General features: G+C 29.8%; 1 protein-coding gene across 1 annotated transcript in view; it reads left to right on the plus strand.

Annotated features, from left to right (window-relative positions):
• The first annotated feature begins 5,715 nt into the window (after positions 1-5,715).
• The window catches only part of LOC138179935 (neurotrimin), a 254,315-nt gene continuing 247,533 nt past the window's right edge, over positions 5,716-12,497 (plus strand). Inside the window, exon 1 of the mRNA XM_069113212.1 lies at positions 5,716-5,893. Within this exon, the coding sequence (XP_068969313.1) occupies positions 5,770-5,893 (124 nt within the window). The 5' untranslated portion in view covers positions 5,716-5,769. The remainder of the gene's footprint in view (positions 5,894-12,497) is intronic.

Raw genomic sequence — 12,497 nt, forward strand, 5'->3', positions numbered from 1 at the left:
GATTATAGCACCAATGTACGGAGAAATAATTTATAAACGGCTAATTATCAGGTGTCTTTAGATCCATGATTTTTGGGATCAATGACGATTCTAATTTCCTTACGTTTATGCTAGGCAAATAATTGAATCCTCTGAGGTTCCATCGTCCTAATTATGAGTCTCTTCATAGTTAAGTAACATTTCTAGTGGCAATTAGCCGTTGTTGACAAACGCAATTTGCGAGATGTAACTTTGTGGCTATACAGTATACAGGTAGACAGAAGGGAGCGTGCCTGCCTTGTGCTGCGTTCCTAAATACATCGGCATCGTATCTGTCGTTGCATCCTCGGTAGAGAGCATCGGTTGTTGCTTTCGAAGTAACCAAGCGTCATGTCCTCTGCATCCTTGTTTACTAACACGAAGATGCGTGCTCATGCTCTTCCAAAGTGTTTTGGTTAGAATGGAAATCACATTATAAACCTTTGTTCAACTGGGATGGCATAAGGTTCAGGAATTATCTCTTACGAATAACTGCATATATATAAAACGATTTCAAACATGAGATTATATACACTTGTACGTATGTATTTACATATCATGTGCTTAATTAATTACAGAATAAGCATTTTGAATGAGTATATAAGATAATATGAGTCATAAAAATAATACAGAAAAGAATATATACGATACTTCCGAAATCATAATATAATCAGAAAGAAAGTAATATTTTATGTAAAAGGAAGTTGAAAGTATATGGAATAATTTTGCCATATTATGCTCCGCTTTCAAGATAAACCGAATATTCATTAAATAGGTGTATGAATTCGTTTAACTAGTTAGTACTGTTGTATTTACAAACAATGTCAGTCAATATTTGATACAATTAGTAATAATCCAACAAGAGTTTACAATTTTAATAATCAAGGTGGAAAATGCTGAAAATGCTGAAAATGCTCTTGATGTCACAGACAGATCTGATCTTTCGACGAATTATAGAAATTTAACATGGTCTTTTTATCTGTAGGATCACATGAAAGAAATAGTTGCTATAAATAATCCAAATCATCAAAGATTAAAAGATAACGTAGTGACCAGTTCACGCTTTTTAATTTATCGAGCTATTTAATTTAACTTACTGAGGATCTGTAGTGACATCAAGAGCAACAGTTCGGAATTTTGAAAATTATCAGAACTTTTTTATCGAATAATTTAAAATTATACTGACTTCTGAGTTATAAACATAATTATCACGGTTGTAAACATAGTTTATAAACGCAAACAGAAATACCAATGGTTAGCCAAATTGGATGCACTAAGCAGATTGTGGTTGGTTACGTGTACACGTACTTAACGAAAATCTAAACTCGATTTTCTCGGTAATGGCATCCGATATGAAGATTTATTCTACAAAATGGACTATTTAGCACCATCTCAATTATTTTTGCTATAATAGTCTAATTAAGACATCTTTTAACAGGAATAGTCACCTTAGACTTATTGGTACTTATTTATGTAACAATTAACTACTTAAATATTTTTATGATTTCTAAAAAATGTATTAAATTATAATGTCAATACTTCAATAGTAATTATCGTATCCCACTTCAACGCTAATGAAATTTCAAGAAGTTTTGTATAGCAGGTATAATACATTCATAAAAGCTTTCTGTTTCAACTATTTTGATCGTCAAATTGATGTTTATATTACAAGGCAGGAATATTTTAAGCCTTGGAACAGGTGTATGCTCTGCACCCTGCGCCCTGGTAAGTTTTGTAGATACAAGAAAACAGAAAGAGCAATTGAAAGGTTCAATGAGAAAATGCTATTTGGGGGGCGAGTTGTCGTTGAGTATGCTCGATTGACTTCAGTATGGTCAAAAGGAAAAAAGGGCGGGAGAAAAATTTTCACTCGTACTCCAGAATTCAAGGACTAGCGTGATACTGGCAGGCGATAGTTGTGCAGCAAGGAGTGCGCAAATGTTAGCAAGAGAGGAGAGAAAAGCCGAAGCCGAGCTCTAGGTAGGGTTACTGGCAGGGGGTAAAGAGAAAAGGAAACGAAAGGGAAGAAGAAAGGAAGACCAGCATCCTCAGAAGTTGGAAGCTACAATGGCAGTGTGTCTTCTGGCGCCTTCGAGTCTCTCAGACACGCCTTCTAGCATGAGCATCTGCAAGAACTTATTCTCCACATACCGTTCTTCCATATGCCACGATTTTGTAATCCACACCTCTACAGAATCATTATTCACTCCCAGACATCTTGCTACGTGTAGGAGTGGAAACATCGACAACGAGGATAGTTACATGTTATTCCTAGGTAAATTCTATACGTCGGGCTAACATTTTTTTTTGTACAGACTACAACTATTTTGCACAGTGTTATACATCTTTGCTTCAACTTCTTTTCCTAATTGTACTTCGAAGAAAAACCATTGTAGTTATTTATTAAAAATTTACAATTTTGCATTTAGTATAAAAATCCTACGATAAAATAATAACTATAATTTAAAAAATAATTCTTCATATTGTTTACCTAAATTATGTCTTTTATACGTGTTGATTTCACGCTCATACTTTCGTTACGCTTATTTATTGTTTATTATTTTTACTTGTGATAACTATTTTTTCATAGAATACTTCAACGGAAGACAATTATTACATGGTAATTTTTCCATAAAAACCTTTTCCATACTACCTAATCTATTTTCATATGAACTATATAGAATTTAAAAATATGCGTTTTAAAATTCAAAAAAATTTTGCTGGACTATCGTTATTGTAAAAGCTTTAGTGATATTTATTAGACAAAATATTTTCAATATTTAATTTTCAAATTTTTCATTTTACATGATACCAATAGTTATCCAAGACTTATACTTCATTATGATCATGTTTTCATAACATTAATTTAATTTTGTGTAGGAAAATATATTAAACAAAATATAAAATTTGAAAGAACTGTTAGCATAAATTGTATATAGAAACATATATTAGCGAATTTATTGAAATTGAATTTATATGCACAATATTTTGTAACTTTATACGATACAGGAGATTTACGATTATTTAACGCAAGTGTTCAATATATAATCCCCATCGTTTCAAGTTTATAGGTCTATTCAGTTCAGGTAGATGATTAATATCGCTTAACGGTCCATCGTAATCACAATAGAAGCAGCTTCGATGATCCCTAATCTTAGTCATTAAGTGTACTGTGGTCTCCGTTGATTGAATAATCGACATTCCTCGTCAATTGATGAATATCCCGTGCATTAAAATATTTTAATCATTTAACCAAAGTACATATTATTTGCGTTTAATTTAAGATATTTTTTGTAAACCAAGTTCACGTTCTAAGCCGTGAGGTTGAGATTTAATATATATTATTATATATATAATATTAAATTATATATATATATATATATATATATATATATATATATATAATTAGTATATAAATGCATAATTATATTTATAGCTGCGGTAAATATTTATGAAAATGTACCTAAAATGTGAGCTTCTTTAAGACAATTTATATGATAATGAGGAATACAATAGTGATCACGAAATGCTCTCACAACTTATTTACCTACTGCTTCGAATTGAAGGTGTTGAGAGATACTTTGAATGAGATTAATAGAAAGATAGATAGATAGTGAGGGTGAGGGAGAAAGAGAGAGAGAGAGAGAGAGGGAGAGAGAGAGGGAGAGAGAGAAATAGCTAATCACAAAATAAATAAAATAGCTAAATTACAGACGAAATAAATTAATCAACTTTTGATAAAATTAAGAAACCAATTATATTTTTATATATTTTGACTCCAACATGTAATGTGAAGTTATGCTACACATTACACAATTACACTTTTTAATCTATTATTTAATATTATTTAATATTTTTTGAAGAATGAGAGTACATGAGAGTACAATTTTTTGAATGAGAGTACATTTACAATTGGCGTAAATTTCAATTTTTAAACTATTAAATTAATATAGATGCCAATTAATTATTTGCAATAATAGTTTGAGTATTTTTACAACAACAAAAAAAGGAAGAGTTCCAAGAAATTATATATATTTGACTTTCCTACATTGATTTGAAATTAATTTTAAAGTGACTTTTTTGTAAGTCTTTTTCTAATATTTCGAGGTCATTTTGATCTTTTTTTGTAACCGAGCGTTGTTTCTACATAGTTTTGTATCCGATACTAAAAGAAATTTAATGACGAGTTTATGAATTTGCGACTTAAACCTGAATATTTACAAAATATTGATTTCATTAAAGCATTAACTTAACTTGAAAAGAGTAGTTTTTTGTCAATTTTCGACAAATAACTCAACAACACTATGATGTACTTTCTATCCATTATGCCATTAATATCAGGACGCCAATTAAATCGATTTTACTCAAATCCATGCTTTCGATCAAACAATAGAGTTAACTACAAGATCACTTTGTAACATCACTCCATTCGCATTTTTTATCTTCTTCTATATTTTATTTTCTGTGATACATGTATAGATACTAAAAGATATTATCTACCAAGAAGTTCCAACAAGTATTAAAGACACGAAGCCAGCATATTATCAATGTCTGCTGTATAATTAAGTGTAATATATTCTAGGCTATATATTTTTCCTATATGAAATAGGTGTAGAGAGTATTCATAGAATGATTGATTACAGTTAAAACATTGTACTATTACATTTATTAGCCAATATTTTTTAAATAAATATGCTGTATACACGTATCTCTCTTCTGCAGTTTCTGAAAAAAGACATCAAACGAACAGAAGATAAATATTCGTGTTGTAAATATGTAAATATGTTTCATTATAAATTGCAAGTATGTGTCTAATGTAAAAATGTACTCTAGTTTATGAAATAGCAGAAACGGACATGGAATAAGTAATAAATATTCGTAGAGCTATAATTTGTTAGATCTCATCTAAATACATATATTATAAATGTGGTATGAATGATTCCATACAGTAGTATTGACGCGTAAATATGAAACGTTTACCTAGAAACGTCGTTTAAAATATAATTTTTTCATGGAAAGTCTCGTTTCCGAAAAAATTGTATTTGAAAATTTATCGAATGCATGTATATTGGGCTATTGCTTGGTTAGACATATTCAAAGCCTATTTCCTTCGAAATGGAATCTTAAATGGAAATATTTTTTTCAATATTTTCGACTTATTTTCGCATGTGGAATCACCTCCAGTCGATTGTCTACTCTTGTTCAGTTGGAAATTGGTTAAATTTAGATTACGTACTTAACAAGTTTTCAAACTCGATTTTTCCAGAAGCCTCTAACGTAGTTTTGTTATTGTTGATAGATGTGTTATATTAGATACTAATCTTCTGATATTCGATTAACTGAGTCATTGTTTGATACATATTTCGAAAACTAAAGTCCAATAGTGCTAAATACAGGGACAGGACAGTCCAAAGAACATTCTACAGGTGATTCTATCTTTTCACAAGTAAGCAGAACGTTGGCACCAACTCAGGGAGTTATAGCGATAATTAATCGTCACCTATTGATAAGAGATAAGTGAGTGGGATTAAGAGGGAGACAGAGTGGGAAAATGGGTAAGCACAAGAGTTAGGAAGCCTAGAACGTTGAAGCGTCTGCGCGTGGCGGGAAAGGAATTGTGGTAGGGAGAATTGAGGGTGCGAAAGCAAGTAGAAGGGAGAGGGGAAAGAGAAACACGCTCTTGGGGTTCGCAAAGCGCGATCCCTCAGTCGGGATGCCGGCCGCGTACCCTCTCCTCCATTTGGTACCGTGATGTTCAGTGAACGTGTGAAGCGTGTTTTAGAGACCATTGGAAACCGTTCGCGGTTCTTCACCACGGTTTTCCTGGTTTCGACATTCGCAGCAAGTGTTTGGACGGATAACTCCACCGGTTCCGGTGAGTGCGTACTTACTAATCTATGGCTAAACTCGTGGAGCACGTTCGACGCTCGGCTCTTGGTGGCGGCAAACATCGAAACAGCATTTAAGCAAAGTTTGTGTACACGCTTCTGTTCGTTCTGTTGACGTCTCGCAACTCGTACACGTGTATTTGCTGTGTACGAAAATCTAACGGGTTCCGTTGCCTGTCGCCACCACCGATGACGTTTCAGGGGGACTTCCGTCCTGGATTTCTACAACGAAAGTTCAGATTTGGCATTTTACGTGTCAATGTGACGGTGTTTCTTGAAACGGAATTACATTGCGCAGTGAATGTGTCGAAACAATGTTAAAACGAATGTACATGTTTCTCTGTGAAATTTGGTGACATCTATTAAAAGGGTGATTTGTACGCTTCGTATTTCTACAATTCATAATTCGTCCACTGTACTATTCGTTTTATATCGTTTCTTGATATATTACGGGCAGACTGCAGTTGACATCAATCCCTAAAGCAAGTGTTGCAAAGTATTTCCAATAAGCATGCTGTTTTATCAAACGTGTAATTATAAATGACAAACATAATAAAAGTTAGTCAGATGCTTGAAGAGTAAGAAACAGCACATGTAGTCGGTTTACAGACCACATCATGTGTTCGGTATACTTTGCGTATCTACGGCCGCGTCATTGAAAATTGTTTGTCTACTTTGTAATAAGAATTTCACAATTGTGATATAATAAAATTGTAAAATATTTGAAATGCTCTTTTTTCAAATTCATCATTTATATGTGAAGTAAAACTTGATTAATTAAATGGATGGCCATTTTCACCTTATTCTTTCCAAGGGTTACTAATATAGCACTTGACATGTGATATAGAAATATATCTTTTACATTTATATGTAACTTTCATAAAATTACAAATCTTTCATTGGCCTATAGTGAATTTCTATGGTATGAGAAAATTAATATGTCGTCAGTGGAAGAACTACGTGCCTGGCTAAACATGATATAGTATTTCAAATTGCGCACAATCATATATTAAGTAACTTCCAGAGTAAACGAAGATATAAATCTTAAATTCGATTTCAATTACTATCATTACCATTCGATAAATTGAAACGACTACCAAACAAAGTAGGAAATGTTAAGGTCTATGTGCCTGTAATTAAATGTTCATAAACGTCGTTGCATTTCAATAATCTGCGGTTATTTAAGTTTACAGAAGTTAACGTATAAATAGTAATAGCGGTTATAATTAATCTGTTTCGAATAAATATTCGCTAACAATTGTTATTATAAATACGTTGTCGTATGTGATTTTGAAACGTGTTTTATGTGCTTAAATTCCTATGTAACGTGAACAATTGATCGGGATTAGATTCACCAGGACGCAGCATTAAATTCTCATTAATGATGCTTGCAAGATATCTGTATTCAGTTTCAATCCTGTGGCTGCCATCATTACTGTCCAAAGTTATTTCGTGTATCTAACTTGTGATATCATACGTATGCTGTAGCAAGTAGAAACACAGTTTCACACTGTTATCGGTGAATACAATCACGTGCATTTTCACAGACTTCGTGTAGAATCACGTACATACATGGTGTTTAGAAATTGTTGTGTATAACATTAACTCGATTACATTAATATCCGCGTTCCTGCTGGATATGGCTACTCGCAAGATGCGTTACTTGTTTCTACTATGATTGTATTCTGTTCTTTCTGTCATTATTTATTTTCACCTCTATCAGTTCGTATAAATATTTGTTTTATTTACATTCAAACAAAAATATCATTTCTGAATTCGAATTCAAATTCAGTTTGATTTATAAGTTCTTTACCAGAAATGATGCTTTGATTTTGGAAAAATTTGAATGTTGACAAAAAATAACAATTAATATATTCGTATTTCATATTGTCAATATTATTTTACAATTTAGAATTTTTCTTCAGTCATAATTCAGAATCTAACGTTTTACTTTGACCTCTAGCACTACCTATAAGATAATGTATAAATAAATGTATGATATCATTATTTAGTTTCGCAATAGGTATCTACAATATCAATTTAATGTTATTTATATTATATATATTATTTATATTACTTATATGAAATTATGATATTTTATACAATATAGTGTGCTTTATTTTGACTGTAAAAAATAATTTCAAAATTAACTGTGATAAATTTAAGAAATAATATGCTATATAAATTATTTCAATAATTATCTTAGCTAAAATTAACATTTTTAAATACTTGGCCGTAAGATATTCTGTTATATTTGTTATATCCTTGTTCAAATATATTGATTGCGTTATAATGTGATGGAAACTTAATTTTATAAGTTTCTTCGAAACTAATCACTTTTTAATTTGAACCTTTATAATAATATTTCGAGCTGCTGTAATCAACGTTAATGACGACATTACAGTTTGCGGTCGTCTGCGCTAGATGATTAGGTCACCTAACTTTTATACAATAATGATTATCTGATGCTGTTGCACGAAACAATGGGCTACGCTACTTTTTCATTCGTTAAAACTGAATTGTTTTAACCATTTAACAAGTTTGAAAGCAGTTATCGTTGTTCAAAGTTGCTCACCGGTTTACTGCTAACAATGGGCTTTGGCGAATTTCATACACTTAGAGTACTTCTCTGGATTGTTTGAAACCTCAGTTTTATGCTGAATCTCGATTTAATATCGACTCGATTCGATTGGAAACGTGTAAGTCAATTAAACAATTATTCATTTACAATATTTAATTGCCGGAACATAAATGACGAGTCAGCAATAAGTTTTTATCTTTATTTCTGCTTTTACATTTATCTGATAATCTAAATACATAATTCAAGTGACCATCTACTGGATTTTAAATTTATCGAAAAGTTTGCATTCTGGTTTGTTCACTTTTAAGGTATTGCAAGAATTTGGAATTTTGAATATTATCGAATGTTTTCTAATTTCAAATTAGTGATTAATTGATATGTGTAATGGTAACTTAAATTTATATATTAAATTTGATAAATATTATTGCAAACATGGTTACGTTCCCATCAAGGCTATATCAGAAATAAATAACATTAATTATGTTAGTGGTGGAATAATAACGTGTAAGTTTCTCATCAGTTTTGTTTTTATTCTTCAGCGTAATAAAAATATTCGTACGCTATAAGTATGAAAGAGAAAAGTATTCGGCGCATCAGTTATGCTCGTACTTGTTCTATATTTAAGACGAATTACGAATTCCATTGCTGAATGTACCAAAAGCAAATAGAAATAAGCTTAGGATCAATGCATCTTTTAGGTCGACAATAATATTGCCAGAAAAATAAAAGATATCCACCATTCTTTCTTACAGTAAACTACAGGCAATTCATAGACGTTAAACCAGAAATTGCACTTTTATGAAAGAGACTTCTGCTACCAATATTTTACAAATCTGGTTGTATACATATTTATTTGTCATATTGTACATTTTTATTAAAATTAAGAAATTGACGTTATATTTTATTCAAACTAGTCAATTGCGTCATTAAATTATTATTATACTTAAAACCAATTTGTTCGATACATGTATATTATCCATCTTTTTTGTTAGTTACATTCGACTTTTTACTAATACACAATAGCACGATAAATTTTTAGCTATCTAATTTTATGATAAATTTGAAAGGAATTAGGTTCTAAAAATAAAACATACGAACATAATATATTCAATAGAAATATATTACACATATGTAGATATATCACTATTTAAATTTACTTTTTTTGAACATCTATGTGCACCAAAGGTAGAATAACGCTCAAAATTTATTACATGATCCATTACTCTGTAGCAGCAAGATTCAAATATTTTAAATAGGATTATGTGGTCTGATGAATCATAGTATATAAACAACGGTATTTTTAACACGAGTAATCAACGTTTGTTAGCTTTATAGATATAATATTTTGTGTATACTTTCAATAGATATTCCATGTTTACCGCAGCACGACGTACATAACGTATAGTTGGTTATGAAAGTACTCGAACACTTGTAGAAATGTATTATGAATACATTATGCGTGTTATATGAAATATTTTGAAATTTCAGTCATATATATTATAACGAGATCTGATGATCATAATTATAGTAAAATGTTTGAAACAAGTTATTTAGTACAAATATACATATATTTCACAGGCATAAGAAAAGTGTAGAAAGATGCAATTATCCATTATACTAATAAGCTCCGACATTAAGTGGTATTATCTTTAACGCTTGTTACATGTCTGATATTGTTGTTCACGACGCATATTAATTGTTTACTAAATATATATTTACAGTCGACCATTTTGTATATATTTTCAGATTGATTTAAAAGATCAATATAATCATGATAGTCGTATTTATGTCATTACGATATGAATAAAATTTAGAAAAATTTCGTATAACGTACATAATATAATACTTATATTTACAAAATTTTTTTGTGGTAAATATTCAAATACATTCATGATCAGTCGAATCATATGTATAATATATCGACGAATTCACATGAAAATCCTGTTACCGTAGCATCTCATCATTTGTAACAAAACGACTACGATTGTCCTGTTTCATGTAAAAATTACTCGACATTTCAAAACATTTTCTCGGAAGATTGATGCCACTTTGCATGTATATACATATAGCGTTTTCATGAGAATTCCATTGACAATTAATTCCTAAAGTTATTGGAAGCTCACTTTACATCGAGTATTCACGATGCACTGAAAATGCATTAGACGAACAAAGATTATGTAGATAATAAAGTAATTATCATTTCTAACAAACTTTAATGTTTGTATAACCTTGTTTCAAAACAGATAAGGCTCAAAATATAAAGAAACTAGACTAGTAATCTTTTCACTATAAATTTACAACCTGGTGAATACAATATGCATACAAGTGTCTTATTTATCTCGGATTCTTAAATATTAGTTATTTTTATCGGTAGAAGAAATTGTGTAAAGACAAAGTTACTGATTTAGAAAGGCTAATAGTATGATCATGATCTTTTTTCTGAAAGATCATTCTTCTCGAGGTTATCGACAAGTTTTTAAGTCGAAGTATATATTTTATATATACCAATCGATACTCTATTTTATTCTGTGTGAAACATCTCTGCGATTTTTATATCTGAAAACGATTAGTTTAGAAAATAGTTTAGCCTCAATATTCTAAAATTTATAGTATTGAAAACAATGGAGTAGTAGTTTTGTATTTATAACTTTGTATAGTACAAATATTTCATTAACAAACTGCCTTTGAAATTCACGCAGTAATCGGCACGGACAAAACAAAGACATTTCTATTATTATCTATCGATTCAAACTATATTTATTATTTTATAACGATTAATACGATCGCAAAACGCACAATTCAGCAGTATTATAATTTTAACTAAATTTGAGATGGAACTATAATGAAATAATAGAATAATATATTTATATTATATATTTATCATAACAAATCCACGCATAAAATAATTTTGTATAATTTTTATTATGCTTTTGCCATAATTTTTAAATAAATTGTGAAACGTGATTGTAAATGGGATAATGATATTAGTATTATAGATATCAATATTATTAATGTATATATACATAAATTTATCCTATTTGATTCATTAATTCGCCAAGGATTGCAGATGAATCTTATGAGTTAAGTAAATATTATGATTTGTGTAAGTAAACTTCTATAATTTAAAAAAGTAAAAAGATTTATAAAGTTGTAGTAGTCGTGGTTCATTAAATTCTTGTTCCGATAGTACAAAGACGAATACTTTTCTTATTCTGCGTAAATTTTCTTTTTTTTTTTTTTTTTTGATTCGTGACAGTTTTATATTTATGCACATATTTTTATACACTTTTTATATCAATGGAAACGTTTTACCTGTTTCATTTATTTCATAAAGAACGCGAGAAAATAAATGCGGTGATATTAACTCTTATTTATCAATTCTTATATCTTAAAATACAAGTAATATCATCACTAACCGATTAATTATGAAAGAAGGTATTCACATAAATTAATCACATAAATAGAAAATCAGGATATGACTGATAAAATCCCCAATTCCTTCGAATAGTCATTTTCAGTGAAAGTTGAATAACTAAAAATTAAATTAACGTTAATACTCTGAATTAGCTATAGTTCATTTGGACGTAGTTTGGAACTGCTTTTTATAAAGATTAAATGACACGAACTAAGTTTGATAATTTCACAAGTAACTACGTGGACTATGTCGTGTGATATTTTATTTAGCGTAATATACAAATTTGTTTTCATATGGAAATTATGAATTTATTATCATATTTTATATTTATTTATATATTTAATATTTGTTTGTTGTTACTTGGAGATAAATCGAATCTCCACATTAAATTTAGTATTTAATTTCCATTAGAAATATATTTTATTATATATTTATGTGTATTTTGAAAAATAAAATGAGTTTTAATAATGATAAATTGTGCTAAAGGTAAAAAATTACTTTAGTCTATCAATATTTCATCAGTTAAGTTTATCAATGTTTTATTCAAAATATACTATTTACTGTTGTGCGAACAACATAAGCAGAAACGAGTTAT

The sequence above is a fragment of the Bombus flavifrons genome, chromosome 5 (assembly GCF_040668555.2).
Source record: "Bombus flavifrons isolate JBK064 chromosome 5, iyBomFlav1_principal, whole genome shotgun sequence".
NCBI classification, from domain to species: domain Eukaryota; kingdom Metazoa; phylum Arthropoda; class Insecta; order Hymenoptera; family Apidae; genus Bombus; species Bombus flavifrons.